Genomic DNA, 26952 nt, shown 5'->3' on the forward strand with positions numbered 1-26952 from the left:
TCTAGTCAAACTGTTAAAGAAAATAAAATGTTGATGAAGGAAATCTAAGTACCAAGTTAGATACAAAGTTAGTACCAAGTTAGATACAAAACTACTTAAAGGCCTACAAGGGTCACACACACACAAAAAACTTTTCAGGTTTTGATTATAAACAGAAATCATCTGAAACTTATTAATGATCTATAAGCACACAGCTAACTTCACAAATGAGTCTTAAACAGGAGTAAACAATTAGTGAAATGAAGTTACTTTCCATAAACTCTAGAGAGCACTGTCCAGTAGAAACATAATGTGAGCCACATATATAACTTAAAATTTTCTAGTAATCAGATTTAAAAAGAGAAGAAAATAGGTAAAATTAATTTTAAAATTTTATTTAAACCAGGAGGTCTATAATATTATCATTTCAACACGTATCAACTATTGGGATTTATTTTTTGTGGTATGTCTTCAAAATCTAGTGTGTTTTTTACATTTACAGCACATCTCAATTCTTCAAAAGCACTGGCCACATTTCAAGAGCTCAGTAGCTACCTGTGGCTACTCTACAGGGCTGAGGCCTAGAATATAAGATGACTGACCCGTAGAGGGGCTTGTTAAACAATGTTCTAGTATGACACTGAAAAAGCGGTAGCAACCTTGTTGCCTTATTTACAGGTTTGGAATAAATTTCTTAAAAAGGAGGGACCTATAATCACTGATAATGGACTTCCTGAAAACCCTGGTAGTGACAGTTTAGAGTTAGGTTTAATTTTCTTTAGAAAGAAAAAAAAAAAAAGATGTGTCATTTCTTGTTTGTTCTGGAGCAATTAATTACTGTTTTAATAGTGATCTAGGACCTAAAACAGGAGTGTAACTAACTAAACCTTACCTAATCCACTGATTTAACACTGGTCAAATTTAGACATGTTGGGCAATGAAAGAAAGGGAAGGGGCAAGCTGTATTGGGCTCAAGATCTCTGATTTGCTACTTTTTAGAACAATAAAGTCTGTAATAAGGATAGCCATCACTCGTGTTTTAGGTTCTAGGTCACTATTAAAACAGTAATTAATTGCTGCAGACCAAGCAAGAAATGACAAATCTTTTAAACTGTCATTACCAGGGTTTTCAGGAAGTCCATTATCAGTGATTACAGGCCCCTCCTTTTTAAGAAAATTTATTCAAAACTTGTAAATAAGGCAAGAAGGTTGCTACCACTTCTTCAGTGTCATACTAGAACATTGTCTAAGAAGCCCCTCTAAGGGTCACCTTATGTTCTAGGTCCCAGACCTATAGAGCTGCCAACAACACAAGAGACAGCTCTACACATGGACATCACCAGATGGTCAACACCGAAATCAGACTGATTATATTCTTTGTAGCCAAAGATGGAGAGGCTCTATACAGTCAGCAAAAACAGGACTGGGAGCTGACTGTGGCTCAGGTTATGAACTCCTTATTGCAAAATTCAGATGTAAATTGAAGAATGTAGGGAAAAACACTAGGCGGTTCAGGTATGACCTAAATCAAATCCCTTACGATTCTACAGTGGAAGTGACAAATACATTCATGGGATTAGAACTGATAAACAGAGTGCCTGAAGAACTACGGATGGAGGTCTGACATTGTACAAGAGGCAGTGATCAAAACCATCCCCAAGAAAAAGAAATGCAAAAAGGCAAAATGGTTGTCTGAGGAGGCCTTCCAAATAGCTGAGGAAAGAAGAGAAGCAAAAGGAAAAGGAGAAAAGGAAAGATATACCCATCTGAATGCAGGGCTCCAGAGAATAGCAAGGAGAGATGAGAGCCTTTTAAAGTGAACAAGGCAAAGAATTAGAGGAAAACAATAGAATGGGAAAGACTAGAGATCTCAAGAAAATAAAAGATACCAAGGGAATATTTCATGCAAATAAAGGACAGAAATGGTATGGACCTAACAGAAAGAGAAAATATTAAGAAAATGTGGGAAAAATACACAGAAGAACTATATAAAAAAGATCTTAATGAGCTGGATAACCATGATGGTGTGATCACTCACCTAGAAGACCTCCTGGTGTGAAATCAAGTGGGCCTTGGAAGCATCAGTACAAACAAAGCTAGTGGAGGTGATGGAATTCCAGTTGAGCTATCTCAAATCCTAAAAGATGATGCTGTGAAAATGCTGCACTCAATATGTCAGCAAATTTGGAAAACTCAGCAGTGGCCACAAGACTGGAAAAGGTCAGTTTTCATTCCAACCCCAAATAAAGGCAATGCCAAAGAATCTTTAAACTACCACACAATTGCATTCATTTCACATGCTAGAAAAGTAATGCTCAAAATACTTCAAGTTAGGCATCAAAAGTATGTGAACTGATAACTTTCAGATGTTCAAGTTGGATTTAGAAAAGGCAAAGGAACCAGAGATCAAATTGCCAACATCCATTGGATCAACAAAAAGCTAGTGAATTCCAGAAAAACATCTACTTCTGCTTCATTGACTATGATAAAGCCTTTGACTGTGCTGATCACAACAAACTGGAAAATTCTTTAAGAGACAGGAATACCAGACCACCTTACCTGCCTCCTGTGAAACCTGTATGCAGGTCAAGAAGTAACAGTTAGAACTGGACATGGGACAACAGACTGGTTCCAAATTGGGAAATGAGTACGTCAAGGCTGTATATTGTCACCCTGCTTATTTAACTTATATGCAGAGTACACCATGCGAAATGCTGGGCTGGATGAAGCACAAGCTGGAATCAAGACTGCCAGGAGAAATATTAAGAACCTCAGATATGCAAATGACACCACCCTTATGGAGGAAAGCAAAGAGGAATTAAAGAGCTTCTTGATGAAAGTGAGATAGCAGAGTGAAAAAAACTCAACATTCAAAAAATGAGGATCATGGCATCCCATCACTTCATGGCAAATAGATGGGGAAACAATGCAAACGGTGACACACTATTTTCTTGGACTCCAAAATCACTTTGGATGGTGACTGCAATCATGAAATTAAAAGATGTTTGCTCCTTGGAAGAAAAGAAACTATAAACCTAGACAGTGTATTTAAAAGGAAAGACATTACTTTGCCTATAAAGGTCCATATGGTCAAAGCTATGGTTTCTCCAGTAGTCATGTACGGATGTGAGAGCTGAAAAATAAAAAAGGCTGAGCACCAAAGAATTGATGCCTTTGAACTGTGGTACTAGAGAAGACTCCTGAGAGTTCCCTGGACAGCAAAGAGATCAAACCAATCAATCCTAAAGGAAATCAACCCTGAATATTCACAGGAAGGACTGATGATGAAGCTGAAGCTCCAAAACTTTGGCCACCTGATGCGAGGAACTGACTCACTGGAAAAGAACCAGATGCTGGGAAAGACTGAAGGCAGGGGAGAAGGGAACAACAGAGGATGAGGTGGTTGGATGGCATCACTGACTCAAAGACGTGAGTCTGAGCAAACTCCGGGAGATGGTGAAGGACAGGGAAGCCTGGTGTGCTGCAGTCCATGGGGTCACAAAATGTTGGACACAACTGAGCAACTGAACAACAACAAATCCGTAGGTGGGGGTTGAGGAGGGGGGAAGGAAGGGCTGTCCTCCCTGGGTGAAGCAGTATAGGAACTTAGAAAATGTGAATTAAATTGATCTGAACATAAAAATAATTTAAGCCATTTATTATGGAAGTATTTTCAATACATAGTAATCATCGAGACAAGAGGATAGTCAACCCTCTTGAACCTATCACGCAGCCTCAATTACTAGTATTTACCTGCAGAAATTCTTAATGCTCAAGATCTGAGAGTCTTTTAAAAGGGCGTATTTCATTGCACAACTATAGGAAAAATAATGAAAATTTTATAGTTAAAGAAAATTGCCAAAATGTGGACGTCTGCCAGAATATTCCTGTTTTGCACCGAGAGCTGTAACTGTGTATGGTGAAGAACAGCGAGGCTGAGGGGCTGCACACCGCTGTGAAGAGCCGGTTCTCCTCTCCCTTGCCGGTAAAGTCACTGTACAGCCGGGCACTCTTTAGTCTCAGAGCACGTGGCTCAGAACAGCGCAGGTCCTCCCCTGCTTACAGCTCCATACAACTTTATTCAATTTCCTGAATTACAGAGCAACGGCCTCTTAATAGTTTCATTTCCTTGGCAATGAAATTTGGAGAAGAGTTTAAGAGTCATTTTGGTAATAGGATCTTGCTTTTCTTTTAAAAAAAAAAAAAACAACAGTTAAGTGAATTTGTGTGTTAGGAAGGTACTGTTTCCCTGGGTGAGAGAATGCTGTCTGGGAGACAAATGCTACAGGTAGACAGAGTCTGTGGTGTGAGTGGGTCTCCTCTTGTTTATATAATGGAGGAACCATAACTGTGAGCAAAGCAGGAAGAGAAGCTCTAAGACAACCACTAGAAACTTCCATGCTCGAAAAACCCTGCAGGAGGGTCTGTACTGAGTAAGCGCTCCTGTTAGTCACTCAGGGAAGGGAAAATCATCATTGGTCACCTTTGTGGTTTTTACTCCTGGAAGGTTAATACATATCTTTTGGCAACTGTGTAAACCCTCTCTAACACTGATGGTTTCTTTCTTTCTTTTTTAAAAAATATGTTCAGATTTCTTTATTTTTGGCTGCTCCCCATAGCAGGCAGGATCTTAGTTTTCCAAGTAGGGATCGAACTCATGTCCCCTGCAGTAGAAGCACAGAATCTTAACCACTGGACCACCAGGCAAGTCCTCAACACTGATGTTTTTTAAAGCAAGATCAGGAGTTTTGGAGTCAGGCCCAGGTTAAAATCGTGGCTTCATCCTCAGCTATGTGGCCTTGGGCCTTAGTTCCCTTATCTGTAAGGTGGGAATATGCCTACCTCCCTCAGTATATGAGGAATCTGAGCAATGGTTTTAGTACCTTGCCTGCTCCCTAGAATCATTCTTGCTATATGGTGGTATTCAACAAACCTGACTCGTCATCTATCCCTCCTTTCATTTTCTTTCTCATACTGTCCCTAAGTTCAGTTACTCATATATAGTCAGGGAAACAAATGCATTCCTGTTTCAGCATTTCCTTAAAATTAGTTCTGTCTCCTAATAAAGCTAGAAAAAAGCACATGAGACTTCATCTCCACTATTAGTATAAAATATTATACTAAGTATACTAGTATACTGTAGTGTATACTTAGGATACAATAGTATACTAAGTAGACTTCCCTGGTGATGCAGTGGTAAAGAATCCACCTGCCAATGCAGGAGACACAAGAGAGGGGGTTCAATCCCTGGGTCAGGAAGGCCCCCTGGAGTGCAAAATGGCAATTCATTCCAGTATTCTTACTCGAAAAATTCCATGGACAGAGGAGCCTGGTGGGCTACAGTCCATGGGGTCGCAAAGAGTCAGACATGATTGAGCATGCACACACAGGAATACTAAGCAGGAGAGACAAGGCACTCACTATATGCAACAATCTTGTGTTAGTTGCTCAGCCATGTCTGACTCTGTGACCCCATGGACTGTAGCCTGCCAGGCTCTTCTGTCCATGGAATTCTCTAGGCAAGAACACTGGAGTGGGTAGCCGTTCCCTTCCCCAGGGATCTTCCTGACCCAGGGATGGAACCCAGATCTCCATTGTAGGCAAGACTCTTTACCGTCTGAGCCACCAAGGGAAGCCCTTATGTATTAGACGCTCAGTTGTGTCCGACTCTTTGTGACCCCATGGACTGGAGCCCGCCAGTCTCCTCTGTCCGTGGGATTCTCGAGGCAAGAACACTGCAGTGCGTTGCCATGCCCTTCTCCCTTTATTTGAGCACTCATAATTATCTGAGTGAAAGACACCCGTCGTCTACCAGTAACGAGAACACATAAATGGGGAGCAGTCTGGGTCTCGCGCCACCTCTGGCATCTCTGGAGGAGCACATGCAATCTCCCCGGCCTTCCAGCCCTCCCTTCCGCCTCCTTCCTGTGACTGAGTCTAGGCAGTAGAGCCAGGTGTCTCCTTCCCGCTCTGAGTAAGGGCATCAGGGCAGAGAGCGTCCGCCCAAGGACAAGCGACAACAGTCAGGCACCTAACAGGCTCACCAGCCCGCTTTTACAGTGGGTATTGAAACCTGTCCTTCCATAGCTCATCTGTACACTTCTTCCCCACAGCACTTCCTTTGTTTTCTATGAATGAGGGTGGGGAGGTTGTGAGTGGGAAAAAGAATGCCTTTGACGACAAAGAGGAAGGGGGGAGAAGGTGAAAGACTGATATTGGTAGTCAGAACAGGGTAGGAATCTCCCCTTGACTCAAAGAGGTCTTCTGGAAAACTTAAGTGAAGTTTCAATTTGTGAGGAGGGATCAGTAAATATTTATTGGGAAGGAGGAGACCTGGAGGAAAAAGGGCAGCCTGGTTAGTCCTGTGTATTAGGGGAACAGATGAGAGGAAGCAGATTGGAGAGCTACCAATTGGGTCCAGCAATATAAGTATTTTGATGCAGAGGACAAACACCAAGATGAATAAAACAGTTCCTATTACAAGAGCCTTATGATCCAGAAGGTGAGATAAAGAAATAGATAATTAGCAAGGCAGATTACTAGAGCTCTAACAGAAACACAAAGAAGGGCTGGAGGAACACAAAAAGAAAGAAAAACTGCTTCCAGCTGGTTGGAATTCAAAGCTTAGAAGGTCTGGCGTTGTAAATATTCAAGAAGTAGGTTGAACATCAATCCCATTTCCTTTCCTTTTCCTTTAAATCAGGCAGAATTTAACACTGTTAGAAAAAGTTGAAGTGTAAGAAAAATTAGCTTTGGGGTGGTAGGTCAGAGAAGCTGAAACAGAATTTAATCCACTTGTAAGGCCCATCAGGAGAGCAAATTTCATGTTCTCTCCTAGCAACACATTTAAGCAGAAATTGGGCCTAGGCCCTGGAATACTTAGCTTTATAATACACTTTATCAGGTAATTTTTCTCTTTAGTTTTTTAGCCCTGTGGGGCATGTGGGATCTCAGTTCCCTGATCAGGGACCAAACCTGTGCCCCCTGCAGCGGAAGCATGGAGTCTTAACCACTGGACCACCAGGAAATTCCCTGTCACGCAATTCTTCTTCCTGTTTAGCCAAGATTCTTTGTTTCTCTGTCCATTATTGTATGCAAGATCTAGGTACTTCCTTATGGCATTGTGGACAGTTATACTCAACTATCTTTGACTTTCTCAGTATTCCTTTCTGCATGTGATACTTGGCTGTAATTCTTCTTCACTAATGGAAAAAAACAAAGCTTAGCAATTACTCTAAATGCAGAAGAGGAGGAACATAATTCTAGCTTAACAATATAATTGCCTTTGAATCTGCATGTCTATTACTTTTTAGGAAATTTTCCCACAATGAAGTTGCATTATAAAAAGAAATGGCCCTTGTTAAAATGCCCTCATTCTTTCAACCCTACGATTAGCTGCTGGATTTTGAAACCACGTTTTGGAACCTTAAAGGGATCCTTAAAGAGCTCCTAGAGTTTGCTGGGAAACTGTTACTCCCAAGTAGCTCCCTTCCATAGTTATTTAAGAGATGGGTTGAAAAAGTAAAAGCTAAAGATATTTAAGAGGTGGGTTGAAAAAGTAAAAACTAAAGATACTGCTATATTTAACGAACTATACAGTTAAGATGTTATACCTAATTACTATGAAGATCATAGAAAATTAGAGATAAAACCAGAGGTAGCAAACTTTCAGGCTATTTCAGGTAAGCAGCCAGTTCTAAACCTTTGATAGAGGCTATCAAACAACTGTACTATAAAATTTTTGTTGCTAACTTGTAGGGCACAGAAGACTGCAGGCTTATATTTGACCCCTCCTACTACTGTTATCCCAGTGAGTAGCACACTTTCTACAGTGCTGCTTGTTGAGATCTAAAATGGTTCTCAGACCCCAGGCTTTGCAGGATGGTAAGAGGTTAGAGGTAAGGCCTGGAGATGCTCTACTGTTGATACTAATGACCATGAACAATAATGTCAATACATGATCTTTCAGCTCCCAGCCTCTCTAGAACCTGGGGACTAAGAAAAGCAGGTACTGACTCCTTGAAGGGCCATCCTGCTATTTTCTCAAAATGCTCCAAATATATGTACCAGGGAGGGTGAGGGGTCTTGAGACAACAAGACTGTATGATATATTGTGTCTGCTCTGATTTCCATAGCTTCAGATCAAATTCAGCACTTCTTCCTCCCACAAGAATTCTTTCCCTTCATCATGACATAGTTGTAATAATGACAGAAGTTTCTGTAGACCAGGATTGTTATTCCAAAGTGTCAGTTTTTAAATAAATGGGTATTTGAATTGAAGAGTATGAGGGTGGGTGCAGTGGATTCTTCTCGGCCTCTGGAGCCGGACTCACTATTGCTGTTACAGCAGAGGAACAGGAAACGACATGATGTTCCAGAGTATTTAACAGGAAGGAGAAAAGGAGGGATTAAAGCCAACTTCCTGGCATAAGTAATAATATATTGCATAGCTGAATCTAGAATTTCAAACTTAAAACAGGTTTTGACACCACAAGGCAACAACTCCAGGTCATAGGGAATCTTGCTTCCTCCACGTTCAACCCTGCCCTTCTGTCTGAATTAAGAGCAGTCTGGCTGCCTGCCAAGCAGTGAAGCCTGAGAAGAAAGGAGGCACACAGAGGCGATGGCAGGGATCCCTCCTGCCGGAACTCCAAGTTCCTTGGGATCCACTGGAATCAGTCCTTTGACTGTTACTGTGACAGCTGAGAGAGACGGGCAGACAGTGGAGGCTCCTGAAGGTGTGGTCACCTGAGTGGAGCGGAGGAGGCGAAAGAGGCGACGTAGTACTTACGCCAGGAAGCCTTGCCAATGACTTGAGAGCCGGTGGAGGTCACAATTACACTCTCACATACCTGGACCTTGTGTCTCTTTAAACACTGTTTTCTGATTTCTACAATAATCCATGCTCTATGTAAACATAAGGAAAAGCTCTATAAAAAGTACAGGAAAATACTGAGTAACCATAAACTTACCAAAGATAATAATGGAAAAGATTTTGATGTACTTTTTTCTAAATGCATATTTTATTTTATTTTTTCCATTTATTTTTATTAGTTGGAGGCTAATTACTTTACAATATTGTAGTGGTTTTTGTCATACATTGACATGAATTAGAAAAACATGGAACGCTTCACGAATTTGCATGTCATCCTTGCACAGGGGCCATGCTAATCTTCTCTGTATTGTTCCAATTTTAGTATATGTGCTGCCGAAGCGAGCACTAAATGCATATTTTAAAATCAGAATTCACATTCTATGGTGTAAAATATTTTATAACCTGATTTTGTCATTTTGTAAGATAATTATATTAAACATTCCAGACACAAGAAAAGCTTATTGAAACCATATACCCCATGCCCAAGTTCACTCTCCTGTTCAGAGGATGGAAAGATCACTTCTGGTTTCAGTGATCTGGAAGACTTCATAAACGAGTAGCCGTTTGAATAGGGCCTTTATGAATGGCAGAGTTCTGGAGAGGCACAGACAAGGAAGGCATAGATTTTAGGTGGAAAAAGCAGAATGAATAAATTTGTGAAGGAGGAAAGACCCCCAGGGAACACAGAAATCTGGCTGCCAGGCTGAGAGTTCTGGGAAGTACAGACGGGATCTGTTTGCTTAGCTAAGGGCTGTGACAAAGAGGAATACCAAGAAGCAGGCATAAAACAAGACAAAAGGTGGACGAGGGCCTTTGAGAGTTGGCAACTGGATCATCAGTGGTTACTCTGGAGGGGAGGGTAACAACTTTCCAATTCAATTGGTGGAGGCAAAAGGCAGGAAGCAGAGGTGTGCAGAAACTGTTTCTTACACCTAGACAGTAGGCTGTAAAAGGAAGAATGACTCAGTGGGAGCACTGAGATTATCAGTCAGGGGTAAGTCTTTTTCCTGAGATGGTAAACCAGTGAGTGTTAGTATTACAGACCTGTCTTCTGAGACAGGAGGGAAGAAGTTAAATATTGAAGATGAAGGTACTCACTTTACATGCTCTTAATGTCCTTAGTAGAGAGGACAGAGCATTTGCTGAGTGGGAGACAGGTGGTGGGGACGCCAATTAGAGAAGTGAGCAGGACTGTGGAGTTACGCTGGGGGTCCAGACAGCCGGACTCTGCAGTGGGGCATCAAATGGAGCCTCAGGATATTCTGCAGAAGGGGAATCTGAACCCCAAGGGTACCATCTCTAAATGAGATGGTAGAGGAATCCAGGGATGGACACTGGCTGAAGGTCATGCAGAAGTCAGGGTATTTATGAGAACAGGCCAGTGGTTGAACGTTCTTTAAGTGGGGTTGCCAGGGGATGGAAGGAGACTTGCAGGGACCTAAGAGCCTGGGTAGGACAGATGGAAGATGAAGGGATTGGAAAGGCTAGTGAACAGAATGCAGCTGCCCTGGAGGTGGTGTTTTGGGGGCGAAGGGTGGAGAGAAGGGATGGTGGTCTACATCACATTTGTCATTTCAGAGCTCATGTGTAAGGCAGTATGCAATCCAGAAACACAAAGTTTTGAGAATAAGTCAGTTGAAATACACACAGAGAATCTGATTTTGACACTTTGTTCTTCTAATTTCTGCATCAAACAGAATGAAAAACACACTGGAAAATCATCAGCCCTGGAAATAATCTGACAGCTGAGTCTTCAACAAGAATGGAGACAGAGGGACTGTAACTCGGGAAGGCTTGGCTGGCAGCCACCTGGCAGTCAAGTCACTGTACACGGAAGGGAACGGCTCAGTTAATGAAGCAGCTTGAAGTACTCAGAGGCATTTAGGTTACACTCTCTGTGTTGTAGGTGGCGTGTACCAGTCACAGAAAAAAGGGTGACTTCCACAGAAAATGTATAATGAAAGTGTGTAGAGTGTATCAAAGCGTAGGCAGATCATTTATATCAGGAAGGAGTTTACCTTTCTTTCCCAACCTATAAAACGAAAACACTGTAGCGCGCATGTCAAAACTAGCAGCTATAAATGCACAGATGCATAAACAAAGCTTTGAATTTTAATTATGCAATATAATGGAATGCTAATAAGCAAGAAAATGCAGTAGGCTTTTTTTTTTTTTTCCCAAATTACAGAATTAATCACCTATACAAAGCAAATGTATGATGTATGATGTATGATGATGTGAGAACATGTTAGACTTTTAAAGTTAAAAGTTGTTACCAGGTCTCTTACTCTCAAAATCTAGGTGTAAAAAATATTTCACACTAGGAGTTAAGGGGGATAGGGCAAGTATAGAAGTTAAAAAAGGAGGAAAAAAAATAATACAATACCTCAGGATTCATTATCCCTTCTTTTTTAAAACAGCTGTAAAACATGTCCATGGAAAATACTTCACTCCAAAGATATCCATAATATTGGCCATCATACCCCCCAGCCAAATGTCCAAAAGTTGCTGGCATATTTGTGCCTTTAAAAAAAGATACATTTCAAACAGTGTGATGTCAGAAGCTGAATATCAGGTTCTCAGCTAGCTAAGTCTTCCCTATGGGGAGTTTAGCTATGGGAGGAGACAGTGCTAGGTCCTCACATCTAGTCACCTCTAGCACTCCCAGGGTTTATGGGTGTCTGTGGCCAAGATGTTTACAAACTTCTCTCCTCTGACAGCTCCACCTCAGAGCTGGTTTCGGCCCTATGCTCTGGAATGCCTAACAATAGTTTCAGAGGCTTTGTCCACACCCACGAGACAACTCAGTCCTTTCTTGTCCCTTAGACACATATGTGTCTTATAAATATTCTAATAATATTGAGCCTTCTCTTTGTCACACCCATTTATATCTAAAATGGGTCAGAATGGTACTTACTTGAGGTTCATAATTACTGAAAAAGAACTCTTTACTTGCAAAGCTAAAAAAAGGTAGATTCAATCCACCTCCAGGGCTACTTTACAGAAAGGATTTTGTCAGAGAAGCCTGAGGCCCAAAGTTTGCTGTTCAGTGTACTAGATCACAAAAGGAAGTGAGGGGCCTGGACAGACTCAGGGCTGTTGTGACCTTTATTATCACTAGAAAAGTGACTGCCTCAATTAGACAATAGCTTCTTTGATCGAAAAAAGTCACCTTTCCAACTATGTTTATATGCACAGCTACATGTTTGCTTGAAATAAATAAATATAAATGTAATGCGTATGTCTGACCATCTCCCACCCGCTCACATGAGTCTCATAAATCGTATCAGGTTAGAAAGTCAAACTGCCTGAACTGACCTCGGAAGTAGGATCAGACACAAGATAGAAGTTTGTGCCTTTCTCTAAAACATCCCTCCTGCCAGTGTCTTACTGAAATCCTACAGAAGTCACGGGCACACAGGGAGGGTGGGGCCAGGCCATGCTCCCAAACTGAATGGCTTTCTCTGCTCTGGGTGGAGGCCAATTGCTCACGCCTGATTACACTAAAATGCTGCAGAGCTGGAGCCGCCTTCCCTTCAAGCACATTTGGACAGGATAACTCATAAGGACAAAAGTATGCTTATCTGAAAGTCATGGCCTGGTTTCAGAAATCAGAAATAAATTATATTAGGTAATCTGCCTGACACACTCTGCCTTCTCTAGCAGTGCTGAGCATACCCTGTGCTTCCCAGGAAGAAGGAACCTGCAGGGAGTATATTTACATACCTGGAGTGGCTGCAACACCTAAAATTTCTGCGCAGTATTTGGCATATTCACTTGCAGCATCCAGCGCAGTGTTGGTGTGGAGAGACTGATCAACTTTGCTCAAAACAATCTGGCGTAAGGTCAGGAGACCTAATAACATAAGAATGTTTGGGCATGTTTGGGAGAAGAGAGAACTACATGTTCTAATATCACAAGATCAGAGATTTCATAAACGGATTCTAATAGTATTCATTACAAGGTCAGAGCAAGACACCTCATTCTATTTAAGATTTAAAAGGAGATGCATCTTTTTTTCTTGGATATAATTCCAGTGTTCAGTATTCCAATATGCTTAGTGGCCTTCCCACCTCATGTTAACACTCTGGGGTGCTATCATTACAAAAGAGGAAATAAGTTCTATAGAAGAAGACGCCAGCAGGCCTCTTGTCTTCTGAGATGGCCTACACTCTGTCTGCGGAGTGTGTTTTTCTCACTGCTGTTCTCACTTTCTGACATGACCCCAGGCCCCGGAGCCACTCTTGCTTTTTGAAACGGTCCACATTCTGTCTATGGAAACTGTATTTCTCTAAATAAATCCACTTTTTACCTAAAAAAGATGCCACCAATTCTCCATGAAGCAATTCTAATTTATTTTCTAAAATGGTAAGTCATACCTGTGTTGACCAGTCTAGAAGCAACAAGCTTTTCAAGCAGATCATCTGTAATAGGGCTTCCATGTTTATAATGCTTAGATAGTCTTCGGAGGGAATCAGCATCCCACACCCAGTTTTCAAGCATTTGTGATGGCACCTCTACGAAGTCAGTTTCCACGTTTGTTCCACTAAATCGTGCAAAGTCAGTCTAGAAAGTAAACACAAAAATCTTTTTTAAAAAGCAGTGAATGAAAACTACATATATGATGATTTACAATCGACTCACCAAAACTTAAGTCAGAATCAGAGTCAACTTTGGATGAAGATGAGGATAACCTCAAATTTAAATGAAAATATAACAAGTAGCCAAGCAGCCTGAAAAATAGTCCCCAAATATCTACATTAAAATAATAGTTCACTCTTCTGAATCACAGACTCACTTGAAATAATCATCAGGAAATCATAACTGAAAAAAACTAGTTTAAGTTAAAAGAAACCTTAAGCTTTGAAAGTAAAAATATTTTAAAAGAATTTCCCAGGGACGTCCCTGGTGGTCCAGTGATTTAGGACTCAGTGCTTTTACTACCAAGGGCGAAGGTTTAATCTCTGGTTGGGGAAACTAAGATTACGCAAGCTGAGCAGTTTGGCCAGAAAAAAAAGAGTTTCCCATTAAAATTGAAGAGATTCATAACCTAAGACAATCTCTCTCTAGTTCCCCTTGCTATTTGCATATTTTTGTTTACTCAGTACATGCCTTTCTGGCGTATTTATCAATCTATTATTACTTAACTATTCAGGTTTTCATCAAAATCAGTTAAAGAGTTAAATTACAACATTATAGACTGATATCCCTTTCAGGTGTATGATGTTTTGTGCTTTAAGCTTTAAATAAGTTTTTCTAAAACAACCATATTGTAGAAAGCCTGAGTTGTACCTCTCAGATTGGGTAGAAGATGTTACCTTAAAACAAGAAGCCTCTACAATAGGAGTTAGCATCGTATAATAGTTGGTAAGTGAGGTGAGTTTAATGCAGCTATAAGAGAAACAAAGGATATATTTAGAAGTTAAAGTACCCCTTGTAAAACTAAAGGACTTATTCTGAAGGTGTGGGTTAAGCGTTAAAAAAAAAAGTTTTATTTAAAAACGGAAAGTTTAGTAAATTGTTGAATCAGATGTCAGGAAAGCTCTCAACCAGAAAGATGGGAATTCATTAGGCTGGTGTTTTTCAGCCTTCACATCATCCAGAGAACTCACGTAAAATCACTATTGGCAGAGGAATACTTAGCATTTACCCAACTGGGTCAGCTGCAGAATGGGGGTGATTCTATTATCTTCCCCTGAACCTCTGTCCTGCTTCCCTCTTTAGATGCTTCACAGCCCGGTCTTCTCTCCCTGACTTCATCATCCCCAGGGCTCTAAATGGAACGAAGGGAGAGGAGGGGGCGTCACCAGCGGAGGAGGCAGCAGATGGGCCATTCTGCTTTTGGCCCAGGGCAGAGCCACAGATGTCAATGCCACCTCACATTCGGCCTCCCTCTCTTTATGCAAAAAAATGTTCTGCTTGACTTCCTATTATAACTGTGCTGATTCTAGATATGAAGAGCTTCAAATACTGATGGGCCAAGGGAAACTAAATTCACTAAGCAATGGAATTGGGTAACCTCTGTTTGAGGACATCCCAATAAAAAATTCTTACAGGGAAAAAGTCAAGGGCTCCAGAAAAACTGAATATTTTTGCCTCTTTCTTGTATATAATCTTCTAAAAATAACTACAGCCTACACTATAGAGAAAATAATTCTATACAATAATTATAATAGCCAACATCTATTGAGACTTTACCTTGTTAGGTGTTTTGCTAGGCTTTTTCATGGATTATCTGATTTAAATTTCAAAACAACTGTATAATAATTGCAATCTCCATTTATGAGATGAGGAAATTGAGGCACATTGAGATTAATGGTAGAACCTGGATATTAAACCAGGTGGTCTGAGTCAGAACTCCAATTTTAATCACAGATACTATAATACCTCTCTTACAGAAAAAAATCAAAGGAAAAAAAAAGTTAAATTATGATTTTACAAAATGGTGAAATCATTTTGGATCTAGTCTTATATCAAACTTGCCTTTATGTGAAGAGTAAAAGTGAAGTGTCAGTGTACTTCCTTAAAAACCTGATTTCCTCTAAGTACTGGAAGATTTTTCAAAGATCAAACATGATGACATTGAAGTGTAACGGTCAGCCTTTGTAACCATCTATCCTGGATTTGGGATTCTGTAATACTAACCGCATAACTTTGTAATGATGGTATCTATAACTGCAAAATAAGTACTAACAGAGAAAATAAGGACAAAATTACACCATCAGATATTACTATACAGTATTTTGACCAAAAAATAAATACATTTTGTACAGTCTGCATGTGTGAACTTTTTTGGTTAGTATTTGCTGGGAAGAGGGAAAATCCACCCCAAACAACAGTGAAATATATGTGTTAGTGGTGGTGCTCCAGAATGTAGAAAAACATGAACAAATGAGTAAGTCATGAGTTAAAATTAACGAGAAATAACACTAGTTCCGTCACGCAGAGTAGAGAAGAGAAGGCTTATTCTATCTGAAGCCAGTTGGGGAAAGACCACAGCACATGAATGAACAGATCAACAATGTCTTCTAAAGAACAAAAGGAAATGTTTGCTAGGAGTAAAAGCTAAAAATAACTCTACTGCTTACTAATTTCCCGAAAGTCACGCTGTTTCTCTGTGTGCCCTTTGGGCAAGATCATTTAAATATTTTTCAAATGAGGAGGACAAAGAACTTATAAAATTCAAAAACTCAATTTCCCTGCAAATAGCTAAATTTGAAAAGGAAAGGAATCCACAGTCAGTCACTGTGTCCATTCACAAAGAAACCATGGGTAAGTCTTAGGAACCGGCAGCTTGTTGGGGGCCTGGTGAGCAAAACAGCCTGGCTTTGAGTGATATTACTCTCTGACGACCAACAAATACCACTCCCACTCCAGTTTTCAACTGTGGGTTCCAAAGAAGTGCTTTCTAGTTTTCAACATGAATAATTCAATGGTGTTGAATATAGATCTCAGGAGCATTATTGCTACAGGAAATACTTTAACAATAAAAGCCTAGAAAACAAGGTAAACTTAGATTCCTGTTTGGTTAGAAGTTTTTGAGAGGAAGAAAGCTGTCTAAAACTATGAGATGCTACAGACATTTGTTTCTCAATGGATATAACACAGTAAGACCTGGAACAAAATTATATAAACTCAAGCTCAAAGTTATGTGAGCTTTTGTTATATTTAAGGACCAAATCTTATATAGGCTATTATTCTAATTAAGAGACTCACTTGTTGCTTTTAGCATTTACAAGTAAAGTGTTATTTTCATGAGAGCAAATCTCAACTCAAAGAAAAGGCAGCTGCTGAAATCAATAGGTGTACTCTGTTTAGGGAAAAGAACAGGGCTCAGGAGAGTGGACTTTGCCTGTCTGAGGTGATCCCCTAATGATTTCCTAGCAGTCATTCCATGTCCTGACCTGTCTGATCCAACCCTAAATCCAGGGATGATGAAGTTTAAGAAATAAGGCATTAAAAAAAGAAAAGTGCCACTGTCTCCTAGGCTTTGCCATAAACAGAGGGTTAAAGGTCATACTTTTAACTTCGCATATACCTAGCAATCATTGGTAATAATAATAGTAATAAAGAGAACCTGAATAACACGTTGTTAACTTTCACAACAGCCCTACAGTTCCCCCGGTCAGTATTACCATCATCATTTAAGACATATGAAACAACACATTATCTAGAGAAGTCTGTTTTTTTGGCTGTGTTGTGCAGCTTGTGAGATCTTAGTTCCCCGACTGGGGACGGAGCTCAGGTCCCAGCAGTGAGAGTGCCAAGTACTAGCCACTGCGCCACCAGGAAACTCCCTACAGAAGTCCTGAATACTGCACCTTAAGTTCACATATAAAGTACTTCTTTGGTGGCCCTAGTGGTAAAGGATCTGCCTGCCAATGGAGGAGACAGGGGTTCAATCCCTGGGTTGGGATGAACCTCTGGAGAAGGGAATGGCTACCGGCTCCAGTATTCTTGCTTGGAAAATTCCATGGATAGAGGAGTCTGGTGAGCCACAGTCCATGGGGTCGCAGAGAGTCGGACATGACTGAGCGACTGAGCACTCTACTCCATTCAAAGTCAATGCTAAGAACAACCTTATATGTATGAATCCCTCACTAACAACTGTACCTCCAAAATCCAGCACATGCTCAGAAAATGGTGGATAGTCAATTAATCTTTGTGAAATAAATGAAGGTGTGAGGAGAATGTTTCTGTATGAAGCCCAAACCTGAAACAACCCTATGAGATTTCTCTTGGTCTTATACTTGACCTGACCTCTTAGCTCCCAACCCAACATCACCTCTCCACTTTGTCTTCTTTCAATACTCAATCAGTAAATCAGTATATAATTTATATCATTTTACTTAATAATATTCTGATTTTAATTTTTTAATTGTTACATTTCATATCCTCACACTTTAGGCATTCAAGATACTATATCCTCTGAACCCCATTCTATCATATCTACTATAACATGTCAGACCCAATATATAATAACTGCTTCTAAGTAGTCGATAAAACATTTCTCTTTTAAACATATTTTTCTAATTATTTTTCAGAAATCACACACAGAAAACACAGTAAGGAAATTAAAAAAAAAAAAGTTTCCAAAGAGAAACAAATGATGTTGTATGGCATCACATTTGGTTCATGACTTCAGCATTTATTCTATGTACGTATGTCTATGTGCTTGTGTATGTATAAACACACAAATATTCAAATAACAAAAATGGATCCTGAAAGAAACTGCTTCTAACACTGATGCTGGAAACTATAATGGTGCAGGGTTGCGAGCAGGGAGCAGAGGCTAAAAGGTTGTTGATAGGTGTTCAGTGGACTTCAGGACCGAGACCAAAGAGGTCAACTTACACAAAGGGAAATGTGAAACTAGATAACCTCATCATTCCACACACATTTACAGGAGATTGATTTAGAGGGAATTCGATAGAAGAAACTCAGAAGAGGTCCATCCAACAGGAATACATATCTGGGAGCCCAAATTCAGATCCCATGACATAATGCTCTCTCCATCACAAGGATGGGGGTGCAAAGAACAGTTATAAGCAATAAAATAGAGGGATAAGGGGCACGGTGGTTAGATCCTGGGTGAACATTTAACTTTTCTAAGTCTTAGTTTTTTCCACTTGAAAATGGGGGCAATATAGCCCATTCCAGTATTCTTGCCTGGAAAAATCCATGGACAGAGAAGCTTGGTGGACTGCGATCCATGGGGTTACATGACTGAGCCCGCATGCATGAGGCGGGTGGAGGGAGGTGGGTTGTTTGCAATAAACTAGTAGAACTTAAAAAAAAAAAAAAGAAAAAGAAAATAGGGGCAATAATAGTCTAGTAATAGAAGTAGATTGGTCAACCCACTTCTGAGAATATTGTATGTATAAAATTAAAGAATGAATGTAAGGCAATGACTACAATGCCTGGCACATGGTCAGTGCTCAGTAAATCTTGGCCGCCATCTCTCTTCCTGGCCTGCCCAGTATAGTCTTGGCTGGTCTGACCAAGCCTCTCCTTAGCTTCCTCCAAGCACCTATTCCTTGGTGTTAATGCTCAAGATAAATGGACCCAGATTTCCTTTCCACCTCTGCCAATACTCTGAATTGCTCAAACAGGGGAACTCCCTGGTCCAGTGGTTAGGACTCTACCCTCTCACTGCCAAGGGCCTGGGTTCAATCTTAGTCAGGGAACTAAGATCCTATAAGCTGTACGCACAACCAAAAAAAAAAAGATACTTTTAAAAAACAAATAAATGAATAAACAAAGTGCTCATTCTGCTCAAGCTCTAGGAACCAAACTTCTAAGTAGGCAGGAATCATTAAAACAAAACAAAAAGACAAATGTGATGGTTTCCAATCACCTTCCATAGATCTTCACCCAATACCCATGGAGGGTAGGCATTTGTGAACTCTCTTAAATCTGAAGTGACAGTGCTTTTCTTCATGGCAATTTTTATAATCTTCTTAAATTATGACCTGTGTGCTACTTATTGATTTCAAAAGAGCTGAATTATATATAAGCATAGTTACAAGAACACTTCAGATATGTATGGCACTTTATTCTTTTCCAAGTACCTTTTCACACATTATTTAATCACATCAGCACTCCAGGGAAGTATATATGAGAATTGTTGTTCCCATTTTATAAGTAACAAAAAAAGAGATGGCTCAAGGAGGTTGAAAGTGAAAATTTCTCAGTTGTGTCTGACTCTTTGTGACCCCATGGACTATATAGTCCATGGAATTCTCCAGGCCAGAATTTTGGAGTGGGTAGCCTTTCCCTTCTCCAGGGGACCTTCCCAACCCAGGGATCGAACACAGGTCTCCCGTATTGCAGGCGGATTCTTTACCAGCTGAGTCACCAGGGAAGCCCAGGAATACTGGAGTGGGTTGCCTGAAAAATGTGCCAACAGCCAGGCCCACAAATACATGAATGATTTTTTAATCTAGTACTCTTTTTATAACACTAGGGTGCTTCCTAACTGATATAGGCTATGTTTATTTAAAATAGTGTCTAATCCAAAATATTTAAAGCAGACAAAATACTCTATTAGTTTTTAAATGAAATTGACAGATTATTTGAAATGTGAAGTTTTTCTTTCACTTTAATAAGGCTTTACTGTGATTCTTATGTGTTGCTTTAAAATAATGACCTCTAACAGTTCAAAACTCATTATTGCTCTTAATGCACAACCAATACAGACAGCACAATGGAAGCTGTTAAGAAGCATTACTCTTCTTTTCTACAGAAGTTCAAAAGGCCAGCAATTACTGACAGCCCAAACCACAAAAAAGTCATGAAACAGGAACAGATACTAGAGATGCCACCTCCTGACTGCTATCGTCAAAATTATCTACCCTGTAGTGTAAACACAAAGATATGAGTGAAACTCATCTCCTGAATGATGAGATATAGTAGACACCTTGAACTAGTCCATCTACATGTTTGAAAACTGGATGTTCCTGCTGACCTATTTAAATATTACTATGACAAGCTCTAGCAAGCTCTTTTGGTCATCAAACTTGCAAACTGCCTGCCTGGAGAACTGAAACACTTGGCTGCCATATCTTAAAACCAATCTACTCAATATATATGGTAAATTAATAAATTCACTATATATTTCTCAGATAAGCCAGAAGTATTATTGCACACAGAAACTATTATACTCCTTTTTCATTTCCATCTACTTTAGGTCAGTACAAAAGGTTTTAAAATCATTATAAAGCTGCAAATATGTGGATCTCTGTCTGTGATTTTTAAGACAAAAGCAATGATCACTGGTTTCAGATACATTACTTTAAAAGATCTTAAAATATTACAGGACATTTGAAAGGATTAACAAACAAGAGATTTTTCAATGATAATTTCATTAGGAGATGACCGAACAAGGGATTGTACTACATACACTGTTCATCTGTATGACACATTTTATGTTCATGAAGGAGGTTAGGCAAAGTCTTTGAATATAGTCTACTGTTTCAAGCGATATCATTCACCATCAGTATACCAGTATATATACTGATTCATATATATTTGTTGTTGTTCAGTTGCTAAGTTGTGTCTGACTCTTTGCGACCCCATGAAAGGCAGCACACCAGGCTCCTCTGTTCTCCTCTAACTCTGAGAGTTTGCTCAAATACATGTCCATTGAGTCAGTAATGCTATCTAACTATTTTATCCTCTGCCACCCCCTCCTCCTTTTGCCTTCAATCTTTCTCAGCATCAGAGTCTTTTCCAATGAGTCGGCTCTTCACTGATTCATATATAGATAGTTGTCACATATAATTATATACATGCATACATAGTTCATTCATATATATGTATGTATATATATATATGAACATACATGTATTTCATTCATCAGTATATATATTGATCATCAGTATATATACAATCATCGGTATACATATTGATTCATATATATATTCATAAGCATGTTCAGTCACATATATAATTATATATTCACATATAGTTCATCCATATCAGTGTATATATATTTCAGTCATGAGTCACAGAGCTTTAAAATGAAACAGTACCAAGAAATTTATTTTCCAGTACTAAAGTGGGTATTTCAAAGGATCAAAATTAATATAAGAAATAATGAGAATAACAGAATAGTAGAGAACTGCTTTGTGAATACATGATAAGCATACGATATTAAGGTTAAATGAGGGTCGTATTTCAAAATAAGAACATGCATCAAAAACACAGAAAACCCTATTTGAGGATCAGTATTATTTTAATAAATGTGATTAAGACACCAAATGACTTCCTCATGAAATCATTAGCTGATAATTAACATCCAGACAAAGGAGGAAATAGTTCTTAACTTGGAATTCAGTACGACCTAGGCTTTAGGGGGTTAGCAGCCCTTTGAAATTCCATGTAAAAATTTGGTTGTGTAAATTTATGTCCATTTTTCTCGAAGAGACTTCTATAGCTTAAATCAGATTTTCACAGGTTCTCAGATCCAAAGAAGATCTCCTGTTTATCTATGTACAAGTACATAACTGGATCTTAGATAATCTAAGTCACATAAGTCTGAAATTAAGAAAAATATTTGACTTTTCCAAATTATTCATAAAAATGTTTTAGAAAAATGGAATCTAGTTTTATTCTACTTAAAGGAAATGCCGGACACTGATGGAAAATAAATATTTCAGGAACCCTATTGCTGTGAAAATAAGACTTTAAAATTATCTAAGGAAGAAAATTTATGTTATTCTGAAAGCTTTATTCTCTTTGGATTAAATAGAGAGCAGAAATGGCTGTGTTAGTGTACCAGGATTTATTTATCTGAACAGATTCATATCCTATTCCCCTCTGCCTTTTAAAAATAGAACATGGAAGCACCAGGAGGTAAAGATAAAATGTTGAAAGAACTAAATAGTTTTTTTTTTTTTTTTTCTTTTAACAAAAGTGATAGTCGTTTTCTGGAAAAGAATGGGTACATTTTTGGTTATTACAACGATTAGGGGCTACTCTAGGTGTGGGATGCTGGATGTCCAGCATTGAAATGCACATGTCAGGACAACATGCTATTTATACGTCACCCAATCTATGGTATTCTGTTATGTTAATAGCACTCTGAACTAAGACAAGTGGCTATACTACTCTTGGTCTTGAGTTGACAAAACCACTTACGTATCAGTCTGCAGTTTTTGCTGCAAGATTCAAGTTTATTCACATATAACCTGAACTCTTCATTATGTCATACTACACAACCATGCCTAGGACTTGAAAAATGTAAACAAAATGTTTTCTTTTATGTGCAGTGAGGATATTAAGGGGTTTTCCTGATGGCTCAATGGGTAAAGAATCTGCCTGCAATGCAGGAGACACAAGAGACGAGGGTTCGATCCTTGTTCGATCCAGGTCATGAAGATCCCCTGGAAAAGGAAATGGCAACCAACTCCAGTATTTTTGCTTGAAAATCCCATGGAAAGAAGAACCTGGCGGGCCCAGAATTTGAAAAATATAAACAAAATGCTTTCATTTATGTTTAGTGAGGATGTTAGCTAGATTTGAAAAAAAAAATCGGTATAGAAAAGACAGTTTGGGAAAAACTAGAAAACTCCAAGTAAAGTGTTGAGTCTAGTTAGAGGTACCACACCAAAGTTAGCTTCCAAGTTTTGGCAAATGTACTGTAAGACATTAACAGTAAGGGAAACAAGGTGAGGAGTACTATCTTTGCAATTTTTCTGTAAATCTAAAACTATTCTAATAAAGAGGCTATTTCTAAAAAGTTCACCTTTAGAGATGAGTGGAGATTTCCAATTTGGAAAGCTGTCCCTCCATTTATGTAAATATCAATTTTAAAAACTGTTAGGTTGAACAACTGAACTAGATGTTTTCGTATCAACAGTGGTTAAATATCAGCAAGTTCACATGGTTCATCCTAGAACAGTCTGGGCCTAGTTTACTGGACTGTGTTATGAAGTTAAGAATAAATATACTTTTCATTTTTAGAAATAAAGAGAAATTAGTTGCAATCCATTGCACACACACATCTCTTTCTTGGTAAATTCCCCCCAGGGTTATACCATGTTATCTGTGATTTTAATTGACGGCTAGTAAAGGACAGTATAAGAAATTATTCATTATTTAAAAAGGAGTATAAAGTCTGGATGATTGAAAACCACTGAACTAAACAAAGCATTAATAAGCATAAGAGACAGATTACAGCACAGTTTATCTCTGAAGCTTACACCAAAGTCCTCTGAGGAAAAGATTTAAAAGGGAAAAAAAAAATTTGACACCCTTCCTTAACAATAGTTTTCTTTCTTCTTCCAAAGGGTGGGGCTTCCAGGTGGCTCAGTGGTAAAGAATCCACCTGGCAATGCAGGAAACACCAGGGAGATGCAGGGTTTGAACCCTGGGTTGGGAAGATCCCCTGGAGAAGGAAATGGCAACCCACTCCAGTATTCTTGCCTGGAAAAGTCCACAGACAAAGCCTGGCAGGCTGCAGTCCACAGGGTCTCAAGAGTCAGACATGACTGAGCACGCATGCACTCACGCCACAGGATGGGATTCAATGAAGCTCTTTCATCAGTGGCTGGATCTTGGAGTAAAAATATGTTGTGAAAGAGGACACAATCAGAAAAATGTTGTGGTTTTGTAGAAGGCCTATGACATTTTTGAACATGTTCAGCTTCTGAGAAAAACATGCTAAGAAACGTTGAGAAATCTGACATCAGTGGGAAAAAAAATTCTGGAAAAGCAATTAGTAGGTTTACCATTAAAAAAACAAACAAACAAGCACTCACCTGTGCACAAATCTGATGCATGACATGACCGAATTCATGGAAGTAAGTCCTCACCTCATCGTGTCTCAGGAGAGAGGGACGACCTGCTAGTGGCTGTGAGAAGTTCACCACGAGGGCAGCCACAGACATCATGCGGCTCCCGTCAGGCAGGAGGCATCCAGGCTGGAGACCAAAGCAGGCAGCGTGGTTATACTTCCCTTCCCTAAGGGACCAGAAGCACAGTTGGTGAGATTCACACACTCTTCTTTAGCAACAACATTGGCATGGCCTCTCTCAGTCTTTTGATAACAGAAGATGCTTTGAAACATTTAACTCACCTTTTATGAAGCAGGTCAACGTTCTGTCAAAATGAAACAATGAAAATTGAAAAAAGAACAACAAAAAACCCACTATCACTTGATATGAGGTATATTTCCAAGGTTTCTTGTGTTGAAATCTTAATGTTAGAATTAATATATACCTCAAATAGGGTATAGCTGAACATCCAATTTATTTTAACGTGCTCCTGCTTTTCATCTTCAAAGATGGAGTCATTAAACACTAAATAGCGTTGATGCAAATATGAGATAAAAGATACAGAGTTTGACTTACTAGGCACTTTTTCCTTAAAATTAAAATTGATTTAAAAAAACTGATAAAAACTAAAATCCAGATAGTAAAGTTGTTCTTTTATTCAATAAGGGGAGAATCAGTACTCATAATTAAATGAGCTCCTTTTATAAACCAGACAGGCCTTTTTGGAAACAATGGTTTTAGTTAGCCTGGGAAAAAAAGCATAAATTATACTATAAAGTCATCTATGCTAGGACAATGTGATATCTGTGATGATCTCTCCAGAAGCTAAGGGCTGTTAGACTTTGTTATAGGAATAGGTTTCCTCCTCTTTTCTTTGCTCAGAGCACTAAAATACATTTAAGTTTAGTTTGATGTTTTGATTTTTAAGTCTTTTTCTGTATTAACTTTTCTTGACTCATAACTGTTTTTTTTCCTGCTGAAGTTATTCAGGTAAAACAAAAACAAACTAGTCTCTTTACAGCTTCCCATTAAGAAACAGCTTGATTAAGAATCAAGCTGAACAGGGCATTGATCCTATTCTTACAGCAACATGATGGACAACCTGCAAATCACAACTTTTCTTGAACCCATCATAAAGTGAAAGTTGAAGAGCAACCAACCTACAGTCTAAGACAGATGCCTCCAAGGATTGAGAGAAAGGAAGCAAGCACTTTTTTTTTTTTTTGCTTGTGTGTATGTGTGTGTTTTTTAACCTGTAGACACCAGTAAGAGAATTTTTAACAAATTGATAAAGATTGATGGTGGATCAGCAAAAGTAGGGAACCACTAGGAGTTATTAGATAAGGGAAATTTTGCATCCATTTGCAAGGTCTTCTCCACAGATCTTACTGGGTACACATGAAAAAGTCAGGGGCAGGATGAGAACGCTGAGAAAGAATCAGTGCTGACGCAGGCCTGGTGGAAGGGAGCCCTGCCCAGGTCTGTTTCATCTTCCTCCTAGAGAACATGAGCCTGGACCTTAAAGGCAAGAAACACTGTTGCCTTAAGAGCAATGCTAAAAACTCACTGCTACTGGGGGGTGGTAACAGAAAAACAAACAAACAAAAAAACTCTACTCTGAAGGTGGGGCAGGAAAACATCCTCGGCCCAGACCTACAGCTGAGGATGGGGCAGATTCACTGAATAGGCCCACTCCTAACACCCAGGGACCCAGAGCCTTCCTAAGACCGACCTTTAATCTGAACAACAGAATCGACACTCCCCTAACAAGGCTAATAGGAATCCAGTAATAAGTAACAGCAGTCTACTGCAAGAAGAGGAGCAAGAGCATGAAAAGAGACCTCTTTAAAGCACAGAACACATGGACAAACTCACATTGCATGGGGAACAGAGACTAAAAAAAAACTCTGGCAAATAAGCTCTCATCCTAAACACATACAGGAATCTGAGCTGAAGCTTTGGGTTCACTGAGGTTAACCATAGCAATAACAAGGCCCAAATCCAGCTCCAGTACTAAATAGAATGAATCAGACACTCACATTAAAGGCCTAGCAAGTATGTGCCCACTGCTAGGTATAAAGACTATCTTAGTTTTTACTGTTTTATATAAGATACCTGACTTAAAAAAAAAAAATTGTAAGGCATATGAAGACACAAGGAAAAAACACAATGTCAAGAGGCAAAAGGAGCAAGAAAAATAGATTCATATGACAAAAATGTTGGAGCTATTAGAGTATTTAAAATAAATTGTTAAATGTTAAACATTCTTGAGGAAAAGGTAGACAGTCTGCACAGTCAGAAGGATAATTTTGGTAGAGAGCTGGAAACTATGAGAATACAATGAAAATGCTAGACGTGAAAAGCACAGTAATAAGGATGAAGAATGCCTGTGATAGTCTCATTGAGGGACTTCTTACAGCCAAGGAAAGAATCACTGAATCCAAAGATAGGTCAAGAGAAATTACTAACATATAAACACACACACACACAAGAACAGAGAATCAAGACTTATAGGACAATATCAAATGACCTACTAAATATGTAACTGGAGTTTCATAAGGAGGACAGAGGACAGAAGAAATATTTGAAGAATAGCTGAGAATCTTCCAAAATTAGGGGACTTCCTGGCGGTTCAGTGGTTAGGGCTCCACGCTTTCATTGCCAAGGGCTTGGGTTCAATTTCTGGCTGGGGAACTAAGAGCCTGCAAGCTGTGCAGTACAGGCCAAAAAATCCAAACAAAACAAAAGAATAACTGAGAATTTTCCAAAATTAATGACACTAAGTCATAAATCCAATAAGTTCAGAGAACACCAAGGAAG

At 39.3% G+C, this 26952-nt stretch overlaps 1 protein-coding gene and 1 non-coding gene across 2 annotated transcripts in view; both read right to left on the reverse strand.

The window, feature by feature from the left end:
- NLN (neurolysin) overlaps positions 1 to 26952 on the reverse strand; it is a 95129-nt gene that overhangs the window by 1315 nt on the left and 66862 nt on the right. Inside the window, exons 9-12 of the mRNA XM_061129666.1 lie at positions 24118 to 24319; positions 13234 to 13420; positions 12581 to 12709; positions 11241 to 11377 (exon numbers count right to left, since the gene is read on the reverse strand). Coding sequence (XP_060985649.1) covers positions 11241 to 11377; positions 12581 to 12709; positions 13234 to 13420; positions 24118 to 24319 — 655 coding nt within the window. The remainder of the gene's footprint in view (positions 1 to 11240; positions 11378 to 12580; positions 12710 to 13233; positions 13421 to 24117; positions 24320 to 26952) is intronic.
- On the reverse strand, positions 9094 to 9200 carry LOC133046912 (U6 spliceosomal RNA). Its single transcript, XR_009690607.1, has one exon. It is a non-coding gene; the product is annotated as a U6 spliceosomal RNA (small nuclear RNA).

Source organism: Dama dama, chromosome 25, assembly GCF_033118175.1.
Source record: "Dama dama isolate Ldn47 chromosome 25, ASM3311817v1, whole genome shotgun sequence".
Classification (NCBI taxonomy): domain Eukaryota; kingdom Metazoa; phylum Chordata; class Mammalia; order Artiodactyla; family Cervidae; genus Dama; species Dama dama.